General features: G+C 49.9%; 1 protein-coding gene and 1 long non-coding RNA gene across 3 annotated transcripts in view; both read right to left on the bottom strand.

Moving 5' to 3' along the window:
• Positions 1–1,484: 1,484 nt before the first annotated feature.
• On the bottom strand, positions 1,485–15,598 carry LOC109290277. The gene is made up of 2 exons (XR_002095566.1): positions 15,221–15,598; positions 1,485–3,454 (listed from the first exon to the last, which is right to left on the bottom strand). It is a non-coding gene; the product is annotated as an uncharacterized LOC109290277 (long non-coding RNA).
• Positions 15,599–17,062: 1,464 nt separating this feature from the next.
• The window catches only part of LOC109290276 (L-serine dehydratase/L-threonine deaminase-like), a 24,268-nt gene continuing 17,677 nt past the window's right edge, over positions 17,063–23,653 (bottom strand). For both annotated transcript variants that reach the window (XM_019506693.1, XM_019506694.1), the window contains 4 exons: positions 23,328–23,419; positions 21,859–22,086; positions 20,947–21,071; positions 17,063–19,139 (listed from right to left, as the gene is read on the bottom strand). In XM_019506693.1, coding sequence (XP_019362238.1) covers positions 18,949–19,139; positions 20,947–21,071; positions 21,859–22,086; positions 23,328–23,419 — 636 coding nt within the window. In that variant the 3' untranslated portion in view covers positions 17,063–18,948. The remainder of the gene's footprint in view (positions 19,140–20,946; positions 21,072–21,858; positions 22,087–23,327; positions 23,420–23,653) is intronic.

Below are 23,653 nucleotides of genomic sequence, written 5' to 3'. Positions count from 1 at the left end.
GCTTGCCTCTTTGGATGAGCTGTGGCTGGCTCCAGATTGGCCTGGTGAATGTATTTCTGCGACTGACTGCAAGGCCAGGCTTTGTGTAATCAATGCAAGGGAAGGCGTTCCTGTCTTGTGTGATCAGGAATCAAAGGAGCTGAATGTTTGATTAATAAAAATAGACTTGACTTGTCTCTTTCTTGTCTCTGCTCTTAGAGAAGGGGGTTTGCTTCATGCCTTCCATGGGGACCTGGAGATTTGGAAGCTGCAAGGGGCTGTTAGGATCTGGCCCCAAATTGAGGTAGTGGTTTCATCCAGTGACTTGTTTCAGGCCCATCACTGAGGTTGAGCAAGTGCATGTCTCAGATTTCATAGACATTAGGGGCTGGAAGGGACCTCAAGAGATCATCGGGTCCAGCCCCCCCGCCATAGGCGGGAAGTCAGCTGGGATAAAATGACCCCAGCAAGAAATATATCCACCTGTTTTTTGAAGGAGTCCAGAGTGGGTGCTTGCACCATCTTCGGGGGGGAGTTTGTTCCAGACCCTGGACACAAACACCATAAAAAACCTTTTTCTTATATCCAGTCTAAATCGGCCTTCCTGGAGTTTATGGCTGTTAGATCTTGTTATCCCTTGTGGAGCTCTGGTGAACAGTTCTTCCAGGTCCTGATGTACCCCTCTTATGTAATTGTAGGTTGCTACCAAGTCCCCTCTGAGCCTTCTTTTCTCAGACTGAAGAGTCCCAAGTCCCTCAGCCTCTCCTCGTATGGCCTTCCCTCCAGGCCTTGGATCATACGAGTGGCTCTCCTCTGGACTCTCAAGCTTCTCCACATCCTTCCTGAAGTGGGGGCCCAATACTGGACGCAGTACTCCAGCTGTGGTTTCACCAGGGCCGAGTAAAGCGGGAGGATGACTTCCCTGGTTTTGCTTCAGAAGATGCACGCCAAAGTTTGGTTAGCTTTGCCAGCCACAGCATCACATTGGTGGCTCATATTCATCTTGTGGTCAATCAAGACCCCTAAGTCCTTTTCAGTTGTGGCATTAGCGAGCGTAGCACGGCCGAGCCTGTAAGAATGCTGAGGGTTCTCCCCACCGAGGTGCAGCACTTTACACTTCTTGGCATTGAAGACCATCAGGTTTTGATCAGCCCACCTTGAGAGTGTGTCCAAGTTGGCCTGTATCCCCAGCCTGTCTTGCAGTGTGACCACCCTCCCCCATAATTTGGTATTGTCCGTGAACTTGGCGAGTTCACATCTGACTCCTGAATCCAGATCATTAATGAAGATATTAAAGAGTACTGGCCCAAGTACTGAGCCCTGAAGGACTCCACTGGTCACACTGTGCCATGTTGATTTGCTCTCTTCAATTAGTACTCTTTGGGTCAAACCCCTAGCCAGTTGCCTAGCCATCGGACCATATGATGATCAAGGCCGCAGTTCCCCAGCTTAACCATGAGGACATCATGGGGAACTAGGTCTTGGAGGATGTCCTCTTGGATCTCTCTGCAAGTATCCCAGGCTCCCTGATGGGGTCTGCAGGACCTCCTGTCCCCCCAGTTATATCCTGAGAAGCAAAAGCCTTAAAGATGCTCCTTACTATGAGCTTAATTAGGCTCAACCTCTGCTAAATTCTGCTGTTACAGCTTTCACACTTTGACACCTGTGTGAAAGTAGCATCCCCAGCTCTGCTCCAGAGCCTCTGGGCCCAGCCTGGGAAAGAGAGCTAGTTTGCAATGCATTTTGGGATAGCTGTGCACAGAGAAACCTGGGAATTTGGAAGAGTGGCCAACCCATTTTGCAGGCTCTATTAGGTGGTAGCAGATGGAGCTTGAAAGCTGATAGCTGCCTGAGAACATCCCAGAAGCAGGTCCTACGTGTGGTGGGACCCACGTGCTGTTTGTGAATTGTGTGGAGTCAGCTATTTCCTATCTTCTGCCCACCCCACCACATAGCACAGCCAAACTTGAGCCACAACCAATGTTTCTAATGGTCCTAAAGCGATTGTGCCCTCCAGAAAATCCTCTTAGCCAAGACCCTCAAGCTGGTGGTTGGGAGTAATAAGATAATTAGTTTGGGATTAATTAGTTAATGTGTGTAAAGTGCTTTAAAGGAATAAAGTTCTCACTTGGGGCTAAGTCCTGGCTGTATGGAACAGCATGGCTGCCTGAGAGGGATTCCCTTCAGAGGGGTTAAACTGTCTGCCCTTTGGTAGCCCTCCCTTGTTCTCAGATTAGGGTGCAGTGGTATAAAATGGACTGCCAGGTTTTCATCAGGCCTTCCTGTACACTGAGCCCTGTGGTGCTTGGGCAAAGCCCCTCTGAACTCCAGTCCCACCAGCAAATCCCTGCCCAATGGGTCTTTCCTAGGAGTCCTTCGACATCATTGCCATTAACTTTCTAGACTTGGTTACATAGGTGGGGTTGGGGCAGGGGAGGGGGGTGTCAAGCATGTGACCCATGGGCCCCATCTCGCCATGCAGAAGATGCACTTCTGCATCTGCCCCACAGACCTGGAAATTCTGTCTGTGAGACCAGCCTGTGCGTGGTTAATGTGGCCACCACTCATTGTGCCCCAGAATGTCCACGCTAAGTGATTGGATTATGCCTGTGGATCCTGATCACCCTGTTGCCAAATTTCTGTTGTGATCCATGTTGGGGACACCTTGCCCTGGTGGCAGGGTGTCGTGGCCCCACATTGACAGACCAGCTAAGGCAGCTGCGGGGGTTAATGCCTGAGCTGCTGTATCACATGGGAGTTAATGCTGCTGTGGCCACCTGTCCCATTGCTGAAGATGGGTTGTCTGGCCAGGAAGAAGTCCTGCAGTCCAGACCCAGCCTGCCAAGCCAAACAAGTTTGATGCTTCTGGTGACCAGACTGTACAGTGTTCCCTTTGCTAGGTAGAACTGGTACCGCTTAAGTGTGTCCTAGGCAGAGAATTAGCTGTTGGGAATAATTGGATCATTAGTATGAGATTAATTACTCAATGGAGGTAGTGTAAAGTGCTTTAAGGTACAAAGTTCTCAATAAGGGCTAAGTTCTCATAGCTGCATGGGTGAGAGAGACTTGCTTTCTGAGCAGTCAAACTCTCTGTCCTTTGGCCTAATTATCTCCCTCTGTTCTCAGATCAGGACACAGTGAAAGTTGGAAGGGCAAAAGGTTGCTATAAAAAATCCTGTAGGGCTCAGTCAAAGCCTCTCTGTACCTCCTGGCCTACCAAAGAATTCCCATCCCATAAATTGCTCTCAGGCGAGCCGTTTCATACTACTTCGTTCAAGTTTCTAGACCTAGAGACCATGACAGTACTGTATTTGTTTTAATACTGTCATTCTGCCAGAGCAGACTGGATAACAGGCTTGGAATTTGCTCTGTATCATAAGCTCTGAACTGCAAATAGCTCCTTGGAGCTTGGTCTTCTCAAAGCAATCCAATGTCAATCTCTGTGGCTGTCAGCTTGGCCAATAAAGGTAACCACCTGATAAATGCACTAGGCTTAGACATTTGTAAAACAGTTCACTTAATATAGCATGATTTCATAGATTTCTAGAGTCAGAAGGGACCTGGTAGATCATCGGGTTTGACCCCCTGCTCCAGGCAGGAAAGAGTGCTGGGGTTAGGTAACCCCAGGCAGATGCCTGTCTAATCTCCTCTTGAACATCTCCAGGGTAGGGGAAAGCACCACCTCCCTTGGAAGCCCATTCCATATTTTGGCAGCCCTCACCATAAAGAATTTCCTCCTTATGTCCAGTCTAAATCTGTTCTCCTTCAGTTTGTGGCCATTATTTCTGGTAACTCCGAGGAGCACCCTGGTAAACAGTGTGTCCCTTATTCCCTGCTGGCCCCCACAATGAGTTTGTAGGCAGCCACAAGATTGCCTCTCAGCCTTCTCTTGCAGAGGTTGAAGAGATTCAGGTCCCTCAGTCTGTCTTCATAGGATCTTATCTGCAGGCCCTCAACCATACAAGTAGCCCTCCTCTGAACCCTGTCAAGGTTATCCACTTCCCCCTTGAAGTGCGGTGCCCAAAACTGGATGCAGTTCTCCATCTGCAGCCTTACCAGTGCTGCATAGAGGGGAAGTATCACTTCCCTAGACCTGCTCATGATGCTCCTGCTGATGCAAGAAAGAGTGTGGTTAGTCTTGCTTATTACCTCATCACACTGGTGCTCATTTTTGCGTCAACCAGGACTCCGAGATCTCTTTCCACTGTTGTGGTGCTCAGAATGGTACCCCCCCCCATCTATAGGTGTGTGGGAGATTCTCCCCAGGTTGGAGCATTGGCTACAAAGAACCAACTCACAGGATCATCATAAAATGTTAGTTTATTGGACGGATGCAAAAGTCAGACCATAAACCTTGGTGCTGATCCCCTCAAACACGCACATTCATGCACACACACACACTCACAGTAGTTAGCTATGAGCACTAAACACTGGTGTCAAGATATACCTATCCCCAAGCGCTGGAGTCTGCAGTTGATGGCCAGTCAAGGCTTCTTTCAGTGCAATGTTGCTTCAGAAGGGGGTTGCTGGTGGTCCTTCTGGCTGGACAGGCGGGGTGCTGGTCAGGTCACAGAGGGCACCATTGGGGGTCATTCTTCGCTGCCTTTTATCCCTCTCTGGCAGACTTTGGTGACTCCCCAATTCTTGGGCTTACCCAATCCAGGAGTCATTGACCTCAAGGGACATCCCTCTTGGTAGCTGCTGGATGGCAGCTGTCAGCCACAGGGGTCATGTCTGCAGGAGTCCATTGATGAATTTTGATTGATTCACTGCCTTGATGAACAGAGCTCTGGAAGTGGTTGATCAGGGGGTATTTCTGCCCCAATGGTCTGTTTCCAGCACTGATTAGTTTAAAGGGTGGGGGGGGGAGGTTCTGTTCCTTTAACAATGAAGTTTATGGGAATTCCTGGCTCTTTATTGATTCTTTCCTTTCCTTGGTCTCTGATTTTGTAGGTGTTAATTGCCGCTCATTTACATGCTTATCCAGACTACCTACTGTGTTACACAATCAACCATGATTCATTCAGGGACCTGCTCCATACAGAGATTCCTGCCCTTGTTAACATTGTTACATGGTACATCTTACCTTTAAACTTAAAGTACATTTGTAAAAGCATCTACAAGCTCTATTTTCACTACAAGTACACATTATATAAAATAATAATAATATAATAAAAGAAAAAGAGAGAGGAAGGAAGAAAAGGTAGAAAAGAGAAAGCATCCCCAAAAGGGGGCAAATACTGCAAAAGGGGCTTTTGCTCTATGGAGGAGCTTCACATTTGAGGTGGGGGCAGACAAAAAGGGTTTCTTGCTACAGGAGATTCTACTCTCCCCAGAACAGGATGCAGTTCAATAGGGATAAATGCAACACCTTGCATTTATCCTTGTTGAATTGCATCCTATTCTGATCTGCCCACTTCCCCAGTCCATCCAAATCTGCCTGAACTCGCTCCCTGCCCTCCAGTGTGTTTACTATGTCCCATAGTTTAGTGTCATCTGTGAATTTGGACAAGGTGCTTTCAACACCTTCATCCAAATTGCTGATGAAGATATTAAACAGTAGTGGTCCAAGGACAGAGCCTTGGGGGACATCACTGCCCACATCCCTCCAGGGAGAAACCGCCCCATCCACCTTCACTCTCTGGGTACGTCCCATAAGCCAGTTTTTCACCCACCTTACTGTGAAAAAATCCACATCACAGCTACTTAGTTTACTCGTAAGAATTGGGTGCGACACTGTGTCAAAAGCCTTTTTAAAATCCAGGTAAATAGTATCTTCTTCCTCCCAGGCATCTAAGCACTTTGTGACCTGGTCATAAAAAGATACAAGGTTGGTCAGGCAGGATCTGCCTGCTATAAACCCATGCTGGTTGCCCCTTAACATTGTGTTACCCACTGACCCCCTGCAAATGTGATCCTTTATGATTTCTTCTAAGGCCTTGCCAAGAATAGAAGTGAGGCTAACTGGCCTATAATTACCCGGGTCCCCCTTCCTTCCCTTTTTGAAGATAGGGACCACATTAGCCCTTTTTCCAGTCCTCTGGGACCTGTCCCAAGTGCCACAAGCACTCAAACAGTTGCACCAGTAGTTCTGCTATGTCATCAGCCAATTCCTTTAGTATCCTTGGGTGAAGCTCATCGGGGCCTCCCAACTTAAATACGTCCAACCTTTCCAAGTGCCCCTTCACTAGGTCAGTGCTAACCATTGGTGGATTGATACTACTCTCACTCCAGACTAAAGACTCACTGGGAGGTGCGTTTACATCTGTGTCCAGGAAAACAGAAGCAAAGAAATTATTTAAGAGCTTCACTTTTTCCATCCTATCAGTTACGAGTTGCCCTAATCCATTCTGTAGCGGCCCTATGTTACCCTGCGCCTTCTTCCTGCTCCCTACTTAAAGGACTTCTTGTTATCCTTAATCTTGGTTGCCAACTTGAGTTCTGTATCTGTGCTGGCCTTTCTCGCTGCTTCCCTGCAAGCGCGGCCCAAGTAGGTATAGTCCTCCTTGGTGGCTGCCCCCTGCTTCCACAGCCTGTAGGCCTCTCTTTTCTTCTGAAGGCTCCCCTGGATTTCCCTGCACAGCCAAGAAGGTTGTTTGGCTCTTTTGCCTCCCTTTGCATGTAGTGGGATGTGCCTGTAGGTTCAGTCCCTTGAGGAACTCCCACCCTTCTTGGACTCCCATCTCCCAGATGTGATTACCTCAGTCCCACCCTAACCAATCTCCTGAGCTAGTTGAAGCTGGCCTTCCGGAAGTTTAGCACTAAAGCCCTAATATTTGTCTTTCCCACCTTAGGCTGGATAGTGAATCCTATCAGCTGGTAGTCACTATCCCCCAGGTTACCTTGTACCTGTAGCTCCCCCACCAAGTCCTCCCCTGTGGCCAGCACCAAGTCAAGTGAGGCATCTCCCCTAGAGGGGCTGCATACCTCCTGTGTTAGGTGCAGGTCCTGTATGGAGGTTAAGAACCTACGTGAACAGGCAGATGTTTAGTAGCAGGTAAAATTAGCACTGTTTCAGTATAGTAGATGTTAAATGGGTTAAAACCTGGCTAACCTACAGATCTTGGAAAGTGGTTCTTAACGAGGAATCATTGGATGAAGATGTTTCTAGAGGGAGCTGGCAGTGATTAGATTAGTGCTATTGGACGCTTGCATCAATGATCTGGAAGGATGTGTCAGATCACTGCTGTACAAAGCTTGCAGATAGTGCAGAGACTGGTGGGGTGGTAAGTAGTGACAAGGATGGGGGGCGTATACAGAGTTGTTTGGCTAGCCGGGTTCATTCAAACAAAATGAGTTTTGAAACAGCCAAATGCTAAGTTGCAGATCCAGGAGCAAGGTGTGCATGCCATGGCTCTAGAATGGGGACTGGGCCATGGGGAACAGGGACTTTGGAGAGGATTTGGGGGTCAACATGAGGGCCCAGTGTCATACTGTGGTGAAGAGGGCTGTGATTTTTCTCTGCATGCAGCATGGAATCTGTCATCTACATTTTAAAAAGGAAGTTGAAAAATCAGAGAGGGCAGAGCGACGAGCCAATGAAATTCAAGGGCTGAGTTGTCCTCATCCCAGAGGCCTGCCTGCCTGCCTCTCTCCCATAGTCTGGGCTCTGGCCTGGCTTGGGGGTCACTTACCACTGGCATGGAATGCAGTTCCCTCCCTGCCACTGCTGGGACTGCCCTTTGGCACTGTCATACGGGATCACGTTTCCATCAAGCTCTGCTTGGTCCCCAGAGATGGGTGGGTCCCTTCAAATCTCTGAAGTAGAGCAGAAGGGTGAATGGGGCCTGGGAGGTAAAAGACAGGGCTAAGACCAGGTTCTAGCCCCACCAGTTTGCTGGCTGCCCTCCAACAAGCCCTCAGCTTTCTGCGCCTCACCTGTGCCATCTGTGTGACAGAGCTGAAGGGCTGTGATACCAGTAGGTAGAATGCTCTATCAAGGGCCAGCAGCCTGCTGGCTAGATCTAGCCTGTCAAATGACTGTATCCCGCCCCTGAAGCAAAGACCTTGGTGACAACACAGCAGTGGGGAAGTGGCAGCAGCAGTGTCTGCCAGATCAGAAGTGGTGCTAGATCTAGTTTTTTGGATGCCACAGTAACACAGGGGGGCTTGATTTGCAGAACTACTGAGCGCTCTTAGCTATGGCCAATGTCCATGGGAGCTGGGCTTTGAATCTGTCAACTACTTACTAACACTAAATACTTTGGAAAATCAGGTCTAAAGCGTCTCAAGTTAGGCACCTAGACCTAATCCCTCTATGCCCCCGCTGTAGATGGGATGAGAGCACCTCACTTCACCTTGCTGGGGTGGGTGTGTGCATGTGTGTGTATGCACAGAAACTCACTGATGTTTGTGGACACTCAGTGACTGGAGCAGTGCGGTCACAGTTCGTGAGGCCCAGGAAGGTGAGGATGCTGTGGATGGTCAACCTGCAGGTGTCCTGGGGGCTTCTGGAGCACTAGGACAGCGACAGCCTTCAGGTATTTTTCCCTAAGCCCTTGCTTCTTGGCTGAGTGAATGAGTAAACCCCCCAGGTGAGTGGGTTTAGACCACACAAACCTGGAGAGTACTGTATGTACTGGATCAAAAGACAATTGTTTTCTCCTTTTTAACATGGGGGGGAAGCCCCTCATCTTAGAACTGAGTATGAGGCGATGGGGGACAGACACCTGCTGCAGCTGCAGCTGCAGCTGCAGCTTCAGCTTCAGCTCCAGTCCTGGATTGGGGCTGGAGCCACAGATGCTGCCTAATGCTTGCAGGCTTTGAAGTCCCCACTGCTCCTTCCCTGCAGCCTCAACCCTCAGTCTTGCCCCTGTGCTGCTTCTCCCTCCCCCTCCCCCCACACTCACCCTTACTTTTACTCCAGTGCCAGCAGGCTCCTCGCTGGAGTATGGAGTACAGATCACAGAGCACAGCCTGCAGTGGGGATGGAGCCTGCCTGTGCTAGAGGGGTGGAGCGGGAGGCAATGGGTAGAGACTTTGTGGGGGGGAAGGAGGGTGGGGACCCAAGGCTGCAGGGTGCAGAAGCAGAGTGGAGAGAGGAAGAGGGAGATGAGAGAAGGAGGGCAGGAGTCTGAGGCTGTGGGGGGTAGGAACAGGAGGGTAAGTCGAGTGCGTGGTGAAGGAGGCAGCAGGGGACCAACTGCATGCCTCTCCCTCTGCTCTGCATTACGTGACACCCCTTACTGCCTGGACCCTACTGCTCCTTCCACTGTCTGCCCCTTTACTGCCTTCCCCACCACCCCTCTACTGCCTGCCCCATTTCTGCCCTCCCTCTTTGTCTTGCCCCTCACCACCTGCAGTATTGGAGGGGATGATTTTAAGATGATCCTCCAATAATTATATTCTATATATGGAAAATTATAATAAATACATACATTTTCCATGTATAGAATGTAATTAATGGGAGGGGGGTCATCTTAAATTTAGGGTCATCTTAGATATGGGTAAATACAGTATTTTGCTCCTTCTGTTGAGTTCACTCTGTCTAAGGTGAGTCAGGGTTTCTGGGCTGGGTCTGTTATTTCTCAGGTGAGCTCTGTGTGTGTAGTTCAGGGAAGAGACACAGCTGCAGGATTATAGGCAGAACTGTTACATAGTGATCCTATGATGACAGCTTTCACAATCCATGATTTTCTTACTACCAGCATCATGGATGAGAAGCTGGGTAAAGGGAGGAGGAATCAGAGCCCAGAGAACATTCCTCCTCTGCTTATGGCCATGTCAAGGTTGACCAAGTACTGGAAGCTAAGGGAGTGCCTCCAGCATTTGGTCAACCTTGATCTATGCCATAGAGTAAGTCCTGGAAATGCAGAGTGCCCGGAAGTGTGGCATGGTTAGAAGCAGTGTGGGGACTGGCCTAGCTCATACTTCCTGATGTGGTAGAAATGCAGCAAAGGCTGGGTAAGACCCTTGCCTCAAGTCATCACTGCAAATTTTCTTCACACAGCTCCTGTGCACAGCAAAGTTACCGTTACTTCATGGCTCACCTTAAAGGCATATTATAAGTGGAAGGCACAGTGTGCTGGATGACTCCCAGTGACAGTGGTCACACCAAAATAACGTCTGTGGAGTCTGTGAGGCTGCAAGGGAACCTTGTAAGCCTTGAGCATTAAGTGGATGTTGAATATGCCTGAGAGAGGTCCAGCCAGCAATTTAAATGGCACATCAAAGCCACTGGGGAAATTAATTAGAGGAAGAGCAGAAGATGGCTCTGCTTTTAACAACTGCAAGCAGCAAAACACTGGAAATGTATAATGCCTTCCATTCAGATGGGGAAAAGTGGGAAAGAGGAATGTCTTACACAGGGGTGGGCAAAATACGGCTCACAGGCCAGATGCGGCCCACAAGGCCATTCTATCTGGCCCACAGGGCCCCTAAAACATTTAGAAAATTAATATTTATCTGCTCCTGGCTGTCTGTCATGTTGCCCTTGATGGCTTGCCAAAACTCAGTAAGCAGCCCTCTGCCCAAAATAATTGCCCACCTCTGGTCTTACCGAAGTAATGGAGATGTTTGAGGATCCTTGCATTGCAAGGAAAAATACCACCTATGAGAGGTTTGTGTTTGGGAAGAGAATGCAGAAGAAAAGCACACAGAAGACATAGTAAACAAGTTTGTTACAGGCCTGAAACTTTAAAAAAAAAAAGCAGCACTGTAAATATGGTGCACACAAATTCTCTCATTAAAGAGCAGATTGTCCTGTGATGTAACAATAAGAAAGTTTCTGAGCAGTTACCGACAAAGAGGGATCTCATACAAGGAAGGTCAATATGAATGTGTGACGCTGCAGAACAAACAGACATATCAATTAAAGGCCTAGAAAAAGGCACATAAAATATAACCAAGTGCTATTACTAACCCAGCAAGGAAAAGGAAGTTGGCAGGAAGCAAATTGGGCAGGGATGGAGACAGGAAGCAACGCCAACAATGTGGCAACCAGTGTGAGAGTAGGAAGTGCCCGGCATTCATCCATGAATATGCAGAAACTGAATATGCAAACTCAATGCATTATCAATGATTTGGATGTGGGGGTGAAAAGCTCGCTGGCCAAGTTTGCAGATGACACCAAGTTATGGGGGAGCGTGGTCATGCCAGAAGATAGGTTGCAGATACAGGTGGACCTGGACAGGCTGGAGAGTTGGGAGGACCAAAACCAGATTAAGTGCAACACTCAGAAGTATAAGATACTCCATCTGGAGACAAAAAATCCCCAACGTACCTACAGGCTTGGTGGCGACAATTTGACTTGCACCACAGCTGAAAGGGACCTTGGGGCAGTGATCGACCATCGCATGAACGTGAGCTGGCAATACGATGTGATGGCCAGCAGGGCAAACAACATGCTGGTGTGCATTAACTGTTGCATCCCATGCAAAACTAAGGAAGTGATACTTCTACTGTACTCCACAATGGTGAGACCACAGCTGAAGTACTGCATCCAGTTCTGGGCGCTGCACTTCAACAAGCACGTGCAAAAACTTGAGAGGGTCCAGAGAAAAGCCACCTGTATGATCAAGGACTTGCAAGACAAGCCATATGAGGAGAGGCTGAGAGACTTGGGCTTCTTTAGCCTATGGAAGAGAAGACTGAAAGGGGACTTGGTAGTGGCTTATTGCTACATCAGGGGAGTACATAAAAAACTCGATGAACAGCTGTTCACCAGGACTCCCCTGGGGAAGACCAGGAGCAATGGATACAAACTCCAGGAAGGATGCTTCAGGCTCCATTCGAGGAAAAACTCCTTCACAGTCAGCGTATCCAGCCTGTGGAATAAACTCCCTCCAGTGGTGGTGCAATCACCTACCTTGGAAATCTTCAAAAGGAGACTGGACAGTCACCTTGCTGGGGTCACTTAACCCCAGCTGTCTTTTCTTGCCTAGTGCAGGGAGCCTGGACCTGATGATCTACAAGGTCCCTTCCAGCCCCTAATGATCTATGGATTGGCCCATGGGCCATATTTTGTCCACCCCTGGATTAAAGTGATTTTATTTCTTGCAACCCCGCCTGCTGTTTCTGTGACCCCATTTGGGGTCCCAACCCACAGTTTGGGAACCACTGCCGTAGAAAATAGTTGATGAGATGAATTAGAAGGCACCTGCCAGCATCCCAGGGAAGTCACCTGACCAGAAGGGCACAGGGCTCTGGGAGAGAGATAAGGTAGGTCCAGAGGCAGGGCAGGCACTGTGCCCATGGAGGCTGAGCAGGGAAGAGCTCTCCAGAGGTGCCTGTAACTGAGAATTAAATGGAGTGTGCTAGGCCTGAAGACAGGTAGGAAAGCTAATGGCTAGCAGCTCATTTTGACGCAGGCTGAGGTAGTAGTTTTGTTATAGACAGAGGGGCTTGTGTTTGATGTTGTGGTTGTGGCAGAAGGCCACCTCCGTTTCTCCCCAAAAACTCTGCTCCGTGACAATTTGGTTAAGATGGGCCCAGCACACACCTTACCCTATCTCTTTAGGTAACCTGAGTTGGATACATTCCTGAGGGAGGGGGGAAACCTGCTCCCTCTGCCTACGTGACTGGCATCACATACCTGAGTGAGGGGCTTGGGCACCCTGGTGGGCTAGAGACTGCAAGTCTGCCCAGCAATCAGTGATACATTTCAGATTGGTTGGCTGACAGCCAACAGGTGCTGGTCTCCATCGGACCAGGTAAATGAGGTCATAAGGGCTCTATAAGTTAAGGACTGCCCAGGAGGAGGGGCAGCAGCCATGAGGAAACTCAGAGAGAGAGGAGCTGGACCATTTGCAACTTGCTGTCTCTCTCAAAATTCATGATCAAGGAACTGCCTGCCTCCAGAGGGAATCTCCACCTGCCTCTGGATGATACTTGTGAGTAAACTCCCTGAGATCTAACTAGATATATAGCTTGTAGTAACTCAGATGCGGGATCAAAGGCTACTCCAGCCACCCTGTTTGCTCTATGGGATTTCTCTGATACTACTCAACTCTGTACTCTATTTCAACCCTACTCCTTGTAACCAATAAAGTTCTCCTTTGTACCTAGTGTGGGAGACTTATTGGGAGTGGGTCTAGATTATGCCTTGGGGTCCCCTTGGTTCGGCTGACTAAAGGTGACCACTACTTGTGCTTCCGACTGAGGGAAGCACCCCAAGTTCTTCAAGTGAATCAAGTACTCTTGAGGGCTACCAGGCCTGTGTTTCCCAGGGGGCACAGAGCCAGAATCAAGCTCATTCCTGAGTGGTGGCAGCTCTACCCCCAAGCTAGCAGGTGTGCTCCAGGAAGGGGGTTGGCCAGATGTGAGGTGCCCCCAGGGAGGCACTCGGAGCCTGGAAGGTGGTCAGGTGCAGTGAGGTGGGTGGCCCAGTGCAGAAGCACCCCCTACTGGCCTGCCACAGTGGTTTCAGTCTGGTCTGGTGCCTGGGAGGGACCACGAGGGTCCGGCGCCCAGGGGTGGACCAGATACTGAGTGATGATCCAAGTGGTTTGGGGCATCAGCCATTGTGAGGGGTGGTTTGGTGGGTCCCAAAATTCCTGTGGGGGGGTGCAGCAACCCCATAGCACCTGCAGGGGGGTCACAGAATTCTTATACTGCCCCAGAGGGGTAATCCTTCAGTGCCTGTGAGGGGTGCACTAAGTACACCCAGAGGGGTGATTGCACAGATCCTGAGAGGGGCAATCCTTCAGTGCCTTGAGGGGTGCACCCTGGACACCCAGAGGAGTGATTCCAGAGAGCCTAGGGAGGCTCAGCAGCCCAAGAAAGGGAAGAGATAGGGCCTTGGAAGCCAGACAAGAAGCTGGGAACCCTAAAAATCAGTCTGGTCAGTGGACTAGAGCTAGACGGTTCAGCAATAGCCATTTGATGCCATGTGCCTGCCACCACTGGGCTGTGCCATGTCCCCTGCCTGCCCGGTGGTGGCAGGCACATGTCATCATGTGCGGCTCCTGAGGTACCAGCAGCAGCAGGGCACAGAGCTCAGTGCACAGCAGGCATCCGGCCTCCACTCTTCTTGCAAATCTGGGGAGAGGCATATGCCCCCCATGCCTCCTCTGGGAGCCCCCACCATGCCCCTAGATGAGCTCTGTGGGCTCCATCCATCTCATGATCTGCCCTGGCCTCCGGGCCCCATTCACCCCAGCGCCTGCCCTGCTCCCTCCCTCACTGTGGGGGCCTTGATCTGCAACCCCATGTCCCTTCCCTCTCCCCCCATCCCTTCCCCTCTACAGACTTACCTGTGGGGCGGTGGGTAGGTGTGTGTGTGTGTATGTCCTCAGCCCCTACAAATAATATTTCCTCCCTCTGCCTATGGGCAATAGGGCCAAATGAACATCAGGAGTGGTGGAGGAGAGTACTGGAAATTGCAAGATGTAACAGCCTTAAAATGAATATGAACAAATTTCACTTTCAAACAATAGAAATAGCACATCTGGAGAGACTTGCCTGGTGAACTGAAGATGCTGGCAAACCTGAACATATCAAGACCTGAAGATTAAAGGGGAATTCAAAGATTGGTAATCCTGTTGAATTATGACAGCAAGTTCCTACCTAACTGTACAGCTTACACAACACACCTCTGGCATCTTCACAGGAGTGTGGGTGGGTTTGGATGCTAGAATATGCAAGTCAATCCTAGGACTTGAACAGTGCTGCTGGTCTTTGATCCACTGAAAGATATTGAATCCTGGTTAAATGGTTAGGGGCTGGGGCACATGACTTATGAGGAAAGGCTGAAGGAACTGGGTTTATTCAATCTGCAGAAGAGAAGACTGAGGGGCAAATTTGATAGCAGTCTTTATCTGAAGGGGGGTTACAAAAAGGATGGAGCTAGACTGTTCTCAGTGGTGACAGATGACAGAACAAGGAGGAATGGTCTCAAGTTGCAGCAAAGGAAATTTAGGTTGGGTATTAGGAAAAACTGTTTCACTAGGAGGGTGGTGAAGCACTAGAACAGGTTACCTAGAGAGGTGGTGAATCTCTATCCTTGGAGGTTTTTAAGGCCTGGTTTGGCAAATCCCTGGCTAGAATGATCTAGTTGGGGATGGTCCTGCTTTGAGCAGGGGGTTGGACTAGATGACCTCCTGAGGTCCCTTTCAACCCTAATTTTCTATGATTTATGATTCCATTAAATTCTCCATGGATCCCTCAAAAGGTTGGGAGCATCTTGGAACTGATTCTCAACCTCATAACATAGAATAAGATGGGTCAATTCCATCTTAACCTCAAGGCTCGAGCACATGGACAATAGTTTTAACCATATTATCCATCATCCCCAAATTCTTACCTCTGCTTGGGGGTGCAGAAAGTGTGATTGTCAGAGGGATTATACACAGAAAGGGTGTAGAGGTTTTAAAACCTTGCTTTACAGATCCGTGGTGATCCTCAAACTGCATCAAACCAGGAGGATGTCTGACATTCTGCTGTCACAGTGCATGCTGTGTGTTGGTTGCTGTCTTGCATTTTTCCCCACCTCAGACAGCAGAGAGAGAGTCTTGTTTTCTACACTTGGGCAGTATTGCCAAGTCTGTTGATATCTGATGCTTTTCTCCAGGATTTCTCAAAGAAATCAATGGGAGGTTTGGTACCAAAATACTTTTATGGAACTGGTTTAATCTTGCTCTCTGTACATCAGTTCCTTTTCTATAGATGAGGATCCCATGACTTCCAGATCTCCCAGGCTGTTGTGAGAATACATCAGTGATTGTGAAATGCCCAAATCCAACAACCAAAGGCCATTCAAAACAGCAGGAAGGCAATTCTTTGAAAAGAGTCACATACCACATTTTTGAGACACAAATAAGAGCCACAGTACTATAGAAATATGATTTTTCTCAAGTGACATAAGTTAAATATTTTACAACTAGCTGAAACCCACAAAACATTTGCAATTATATTTTTATTGCAAAAGTATTTCTTTAAATACAGGATTTTTAGTTATCCTTTGACCAAATACTTTAACAGAATCAAAACTTTTCACCCTCAAAAAGGCTACATAAAACTGTCCACGTGTAAATACAAGCTTAGGAATATAAATACATATTTTGTCAAAAGTCTGACCTTGTGACTTGTTTATAGTCATAGAATAAGAAGGCCCTTGTACACGTGACTAAGGACCCTTGTATATGTGAGGAAATTGCTCCTTTTCATGGTTTAATTGCCCTTTTTAACAACTTAATTACATAACAGTGTACACGTTCAGCAGTACGTTATGATTAAATTTCATAGTGACTTATTTAAATGTAAATTACTTTTTTACATAGCAAACTAAAACACTTTCCATTTATTTTAGTTTGCTATGGAACAAATTACAGCAGTATTTCTCAGGTGTACAAGGGCCCTATCTGGAGAAGGTGGTGGGGATGGTGCATGGGGCGCTGGAAGCCTGGCATGCTTGGGGAAGCTTGGGCTTGGTGGACTTCCAGCGCCCTATGCACCATCCCCACCACCTTCTCCAGGTGCCAGCACACCCAGCCACCCTTCTGCCACCTTTCTGGGGCAGCCAGCCCATTCCTGGGTGGTCCCAGGAGGCAGGAAGGCAGTGGGAACAGTGCATGGGGTGCTGGAAGCCTGCCAAGCCTGAGCTTCCCTGAGTACATCCAGGCTTCCAGATCCCCCTGCGCTGTTGCATCTGGCAGGTGCTGCCTGCGAGCTGGGGCTGCACCCATGCAGCTAGCACTCTGCCCAGGTGGCCCTAGCGGACAGCGCTGTCATGGAGGGAAGCACCGGGCTCCCCTACAGCTCCTGGGTTGTGTGACCTGGCGGTAGCTTGTGTGGGCAGGCTCTGCCGAGGGGAAAAAAAAAGGTGGCGAGAGGCCTGATTTTTCTTTTTCCTCCCAGAGCCTGCCTGCATCTCCTGTGGCTGGGGAGTGAGCTGCCAGTGGGTTGCACAGCCCCTGAGCTGCAGGGGACCCTGGTGCTTCCCTCTGTGGTGGCGGTATCCCCTGGACAGCACCCACCCATTGGCACCTTGCCTGGGTGGTCTTGGGGGCTGCCAGCACTGTGGAGGGAAGCACCTGGCCCCCTACAGCTCATGGCCTGCTGGCAGCTCGCTCCTTGGCCACAGGAGAGGCAGGCGGGCTCCAGGGGCAAAACAATAAGGATCAGGCCCCTCAGCATTTTGGTTTTTTTTCCCTTTGGCAATACCAGCCAAGCCTGTGGTGGAGGGGCCTGGTCATTCCTTCTAGCTCTGACTTGCCTGCATATCTGTTTGAAATGCCGCTGGATCTATAATAAAAACAAGCTTATTGTGTCTGTCCAGAGCACTCTGATTGGTTGTTTCCGTAAGCATTGTGATTGGCTGCCATCAAACAACATCAGAGTGCTCTGGACAGACAGAATAAGCCTTTTATTATTATTATAGATATTCAAAAAGTGGATGTGTTACAGAGTGCTAAGCCCTGGATACAAGCTATCAGAGTCACTCTGCAAACCACCAGCACACCAACCCCTCCCTGCCCAGTGTGCACTGGAGTGATAAGTGAAAAAGGTAGATGCAGACAGATTGACCAGCTTGTTGCCTGTGCCCTTGGCTAAGAGACCAGGCTGGCAAGACTGTACGATGCCAAACCCATGAAAGAAGTGTCCAGACAGCTGTGGCAACCCCCATTGGCTGGGTTAGGTAGTACAGCTCCTTTAGATTTGTTTTGCAGCAGTGCAAAAGAGTTCTTTGCTGCAGGAGTAACAATGCCATCCTGAGAGGGCATTGGATACATGGGGGCCAGCTGCTCTCCTACCCCCACTAGCTACCAAGTTCACCCTGAGTGGAACTGGGAGAGAGCTCTGATAGTGCTGACTGTGACAAACTGTCAATAGTTGGTTGGCGTGTGCTCTTAATGGTAGTTGGTTGTCCATTTTCCCCCTTCAGTAACCCCTGTTGTAGTTCAGCATTGCTTGTGAGTGGGGAAGTGTGATCACTTATTTTTCCAGATTTCTAGGTGTGGGCTCAAGCTAAGATAAGAATTTGTGTAAAAACGCTAATTCTGAACCTGTCCCTTGTTACTGCTGTCTAGTGCCCACTAGAAGGGTTACAGTCTGACAGCACCAGGCACCTCTTCAAAACGCATGGGCTGTGCCATCAATAGGGCATAAAGACTAATGGCACCTTATGCCATTATATGCTTTCATCAGGGCAGGTGTCAGCCCACTAGAATAAGCAGGGAGGTGCCTGTTATCACTCTTCAATATACACCAGTGGTTGATCAATCATAGAAAAGTAAGGTTGGAAGGGACCTCCAGTGGTCATCTAGTCCAACCCCCTGCTTGAGGCAGGATCATTCCCATCTATACCAGCCCATAAAAGTCCTTATCTAACTTATTCTTAAAACTACACAATCAATACTGCTGCACAACTCCAAGGCATATTGCTCAGAGACACCACAAATACCCTAGCATACTACCTGATCTATATTGGTATCCCATCGTTCTGCTCTATCAGATATGGGCTAGAGCCATCAGGCCCCAGGAACATGTCTCTAACAGCAGAGGACACCAAGTGCTGCAGAAGGTATGTCAATCAGACTGCATGGCCTAAGGGTCACAACACTGGGTAGGACTTAGGAGAGCTGGGTTCTATTCCTGATGCTGATGTGTGACTGGGCAAAATGCTTCCCCCCTCTCTGTGCTTCTTTATTGTCTTTCAGTCTTTGTCTATGTAGTTTGCAAACAGAGATGACCTTTCACCATGTGTCTGCATGGCACCTGGGACAACGGGGCTACCCTGGCATCCACTGACAGGAATGCACCACAGACCTATGTCAGTGGGTGGCGGGAAGGGGGGAGCCATTCCTTCCTGACCTCCGAGCTAGTCATGAAGCCAGGCCCCGAAGTACTAGATCTGGAGCCCTCAGGCTGTCTGACACAGGGGGAAGGGTGTTGTGATGAGTTAGAGCCCTATAGCATTGCCAGTGCAGTGACTGCTAAAAGTATCATTATGCTTAAAAATGGGGCCCATATAAAACTTCAGCACCACCAAGCTCTGCCCCAAGCACCCACAGCCCTGCCTACACTGAACTTCTAGATGCTCAGCTTCTTTTTGAGATGCTGAAGCTCAGTCAGGCTGATGTTGTTGCCACCGCACACAATGATCACAAGGGAGCTCAGCATGGCATCCAGCTTCCCTTCGGCCTGTAGCCTCTGCACCACACTGCTGTAGACAGCACTCAGTGCTGCCCCACAGGCTGGCTCCACCAGGATCTTCTCATCATCTGCAGCATGGGGAGAAGAGACCAGGAAAGGTTATCTACCACCCTGAGGGGCAGCTTGGGTGCTCCCCTCCCTCCCCATTCCTATATCTGCGCAGAGCAAGGGGTTGGAGGCAGGAGTCTAGACAGATGTTCACAGAAGCAGGGCACAATCTTCTGACATGCTTGTCCTCCTGCAGGAGTGTCCATGTGATGGGGGTGGTGCCTTCCACAAGGGGTGGTTGCCCATCAAATGCAGGTAGGGGAAGTTCCTTCTCCTGCTGCTCTTCCCCATATCTATGCCAGGTTGGGAGGGACACAGATCCAGCTGCTGACTCAACCCCTGGGTAGGACCCATGATGAACCCCCCTATCATGGAAGGGGAGAAGTTGCTGGTTCTTGGATTTCTTGCACTTGTCATCTTCAAAGAGTAGGTTTAGGCTTAAACTCTGGTCTGGATCAAAGTAAGACCACACCCCCCGAGGCAGCTTTCTGAGAAAGGGCATATGGACAGAATGGGCCCAACTAGCATTAGTGTGACTGTGAAGAGTTCATGGGAACTCTTCCTGGGCATGAGACCTGGAGAAAATGACTTGTCTGATCATCGTCAAAGGTGCCACAGATCTTGCTGGTCTTTAGTAGCATCAAAACCATGTAGGCAGCTGCTGGATAATGACTAGCAGGGGACACTCTTGTTCCTTTCACCCTCGAGTCTTGAGTGTCAGGCAGGTTCGCACTGGCACTGGCACTGTTTCTCAACCTTTTTAGATTCAACTCAAAGCATCCTTTGGAAAATGCCAGCTCTTAGTTTTAACTTGTTTTTTGACTACCAAAAAATATTAGAGCAATTCTTCTGTTGCAAAGAACTCAGAGGGCACATTTGAGGTGCTGCAAACTTCATGCAGCACATGTGCACCCATGCGCTGTACTGCTAATTTGCAGTTTAGCAGTGTTTTTTTGACACCACGAGATCCTAGTACCAAAAAAAACCCCCTCTGGTAAAAAAAGTGGTGCGGCACATGTGGTAGCAGCACGAGCCTCCAAAAACCAGAGTCTGGCCAGCCAAAACCACTCTCTGGCTGCTGGCCAGGATCCAAGCAGCTGGCTCGGTGCTGCTGCTGCCCCAGGAGATGCCCAGAACCTCAGGTAATGGTGCTGGGGCCAGCACAGGTGCTGCCCCAACTTCCTCTCCCCTATCTGGGTTCCTTTGCCACACACCAGAGTGCACATGCAGGGCGTGCCCAGGGACAAATAGTAGTGGCACAAATATGGGCTGCTGCTGTTTGTCTCAAGAGGAACGCATGCCCCTGCATGTGCGTGCTTGTGGGGGGACACCCAGAAACTTCACAGCAAGTCAGAACATTTTGAACACTATGGATTCCTGTTTGCAGTAATCTCTGGGTTTATTCTGTGAATCATGTCTGCACACCTAACAGTACTATCACTATGTGGCACCCCACAGCACACTTGAAATGATCTGAAAGAACCACTACTGGCTTGGCCTGGCACTGAGACACCAGTAGCATTGTAGGTAAGAAGGGGAGGGAGGAGGAGCCCTTTACCCCAGATCATCCACTGGAGGGAGATTTAATGGGGATGGCTAGATATTGGAGCAGTCAGCCACTGTGTGTGCAGTGAGGCTGGCTGCAGGATGGGACAGATGGTGGCTAATGCTAGTACACATCAAGGCAGATAAGTGGGGGGCACACCCTCCGATGACTGGCCTCACTGCTAGCCACTGTGTACACTGCTGATGAGCAGCAAAGACCTCCCATTGTGTGTGTGAGTGCGTGCATATGTGTATGCCCACACATACAGGCCTGTTACATACCCACAAACTTTTCAATAGCTACAATGGCCTCTTGGTCTGTGATGACTTCTGAGAAGACAGGGTGCTCCTGGGCCAGCCTCAGTGCCTCAGCTGCCACTGTCTTTACCCCGAGGGTCATAGCAACACTGCAGCCAGGAGGGGAGAGGAGGAAGAAAGATTTCTTAGTGATAGTAGAGTCCCCAAGAAGTGCCCCTGTTACATCTGTTACCAGCTCCCTTTAACGACCACGGGGCAAGTGTGCGGGAAGCTGGTTTAGAGCCAGCCGGGGAGTAAGTCCCTGCTGCCTCCAGCAACCTTCTAGGCAGAGCTGGGGACTTGGCTGATGCTGCACCCTCAGGGCAGCGCTAAGTCCAGTCTCCAGTGCTATGGCCACATGGTGAGGGGGCAGCAGTGAACAATCCCATATCAGAACAACTTCCTTTTGTCTCTCTGTCTCTCTCCTCAGGTTCCCCCTTCTCCCTTTTGCTCCATGCCAAGGGCAGCAGACAGCTGGCATGAGATACCCACCACCAGCATAAGCTGTTTCCTGCTTCCTCCTAGATCACAAAGTAGTTGTCCTTAGCGAGGGGAGAGCAGCACAGAGAACTGTCTCCCATCTCTTCTTGGCCCCATAGGATCACTATGCCATTTGAGAGCATGTATGCCTGGGTAGAGATGCCCTGGCATGGGAGTGCAGTGGGATGGGGAATGATCAAAGACAAAGCGCATATAGCATCCAAGGCACCTGGGCTGCAGAATAGAGAATGTGGAGGAGAAACTCCGTCAGACCAGGAGCATCTCCCCATCGTGGCTTGGATGATTTTTCTGTCCTGTTGCCATGGCCCCTCTTCTTAAATACTGGGTCACAAGCTGCTGGCCCAGAGCAATGCTCCCCTTTCCCCACCGACATTCCTCCCCTCTGCGCCCACTCACCTGGTGATTTCTGGCAATGTCACCAGCTTCCCAGCAGCCATGGCTGTGTTCAAGCTGTGTGCCCCTTTAGTCTCCATGGCAATAATGGGCACATCCTTCCAGCCCACCTCCCGGAGGCCCTGGATCACTCCGCACAGCATACCCCCTCCTCCCACAGATAGGGCCACTGCCCCGGGCTTGGAGTCCATGCTTTTCTTCATCTCCCTCACCATGGATGTGTGTCCCTCCCTGCAAGGAGACAGTAGGAGCAGTCAGTGCTGTGGGGAAAGAAAGGTCAGGAGTAGAGATGAACTGAGATGAACAGCGCAGACTGAACTGTGCACGGGGCCTCAGACAATGTGGGTCCTGAGTCTGCAGTTGTCCCAGCATCTTCTCACTGACTTAGGTGAAACTTCATCCGCTTATCAGCAGAGCTGGAGAAGCAGGCTCTGGCCCAGTCTGGCATATTAGCCTCAGACAGTCCATCAGGCTGCACTGGAGAGTCACGCTGTTCTTGGTGGCCTGTCACTAGCTGAAAGCTGAGAGCAGGCCCCTAGCTGACGTCAGTCAGATGATGGGCTAAACCAGAGCTGTCCAACTGGTGTTTCCTAGGCTGCATGTGGCCCACAAGGGGTTAATTTTGCCCCCTCAGGCTCCCACCCAGCTGCTGCTCCCCCCATTACTCTGGTAGCAGCAGCACTGGGGAACTCTGGGCTCCCCTTCCCTCCTCTGACTTCCACTTTCTGCCCCAGGCACAGGGGCCAGGCCAGGGTAGGGCAGTCCATGAGGCTGGGGGATCCAGCAGCCTGGAGTGCCCACATGATGCTGTGCAGCAAAGGAGCCTGCAGCCAGGGTGCTGAGGGTGAGGCTGGGGTGCCTATGTGGGCAGTGCAGTAGGTTGGGGGTGGGGAAAGGGCACATGTGCAACAAGTGGCCCAGGGTGGCTGTGGCCCATGATGATGTGGCCCATGCTGCTGCGGTCTGTGGGGTACATGGCCCCCAGCTGCTTAGAAGTTGGACAGCCCTGGGCTAAGCAAACCCTGACATGGATCTCAATTCCCACTCTTAGCTCAAGTGATATGTTCTGTAGCTCAGCTTGGGGCCAATACGCAGGTACCCCAGCCAGGCTAGCAGCACTGTCTGCTGTGGACTCATTGATTTGAAGATGCACTATGAGGAACCTGCATCCACAGTAGTGGGTGGTGAATAGATGCATGTAATCCTCGTTGTGGGCTTCAGCCTAGCACACTGATGGTGACCATGCTAATGCAGCTTCAACAAAGGGCACATTTTTGCCTCGGCATCATCTCGTTAGAGACTCCACCCCATTGTGTGCACATAGTGGCCCCTTTGGGGCAACAGGCTGATAGATTTAGCTCTACTGCCCCTAGCTAGCCAGGGCACCAGGCAGGTTATTAACCAACAGGGACTTAAAGGTGTGGCACTTCCATCTCCCACCAGCCACCCCTCTTGTCCCGCAGGCCACTTACCAGATGAGGGGGTCATCAAAAGGGGGAACATAGACCCATTTAGGGTTGTTCTTCACCAGCTCCTTGGCTTCTTCAGTGGTTTCATCCACTTCCTGCAGAGCAGACAGATATTTTATTAGACACCAGTCCATGCAGAAACATCAGCACAGTTTGCCTTTTACCGTTTAGGAGGATGGGGACTGGATAAGTAACAGGTCTTTCCTCATGGATTCCTGAAGGCTGTGGGTGGTAGTTACACAACTTGATGTGAACAGCTGGCATGGATGTGGGCATAACTCCCCCCCCCCCCCCTTATTTCCTTCCCTTTACACCAGAGACTTCCACAG

The sequence above is a fragment of the Gavialis gangeticus genome, unplaced genomic scaffold, assembly GCF_001723915.1.
Source record: "Gavialis gangeticus isolate Ggan-Ray unplaced genomic scaffold, GavGan_comp1, whole genome shotgun sequence".
Classification (NCBI taxonomy): domain Eukaryota; kingdom Metazoa; phylum Chordata; order Crocodylia; family Gavialidae; genus Gavialis; species Gavialis gangeticus.
The sequence above is the reverse complement of the archived record's forward strand: the minus strand, read 5'-3'. Positions and strand labels throughout refer to the sequence as shown.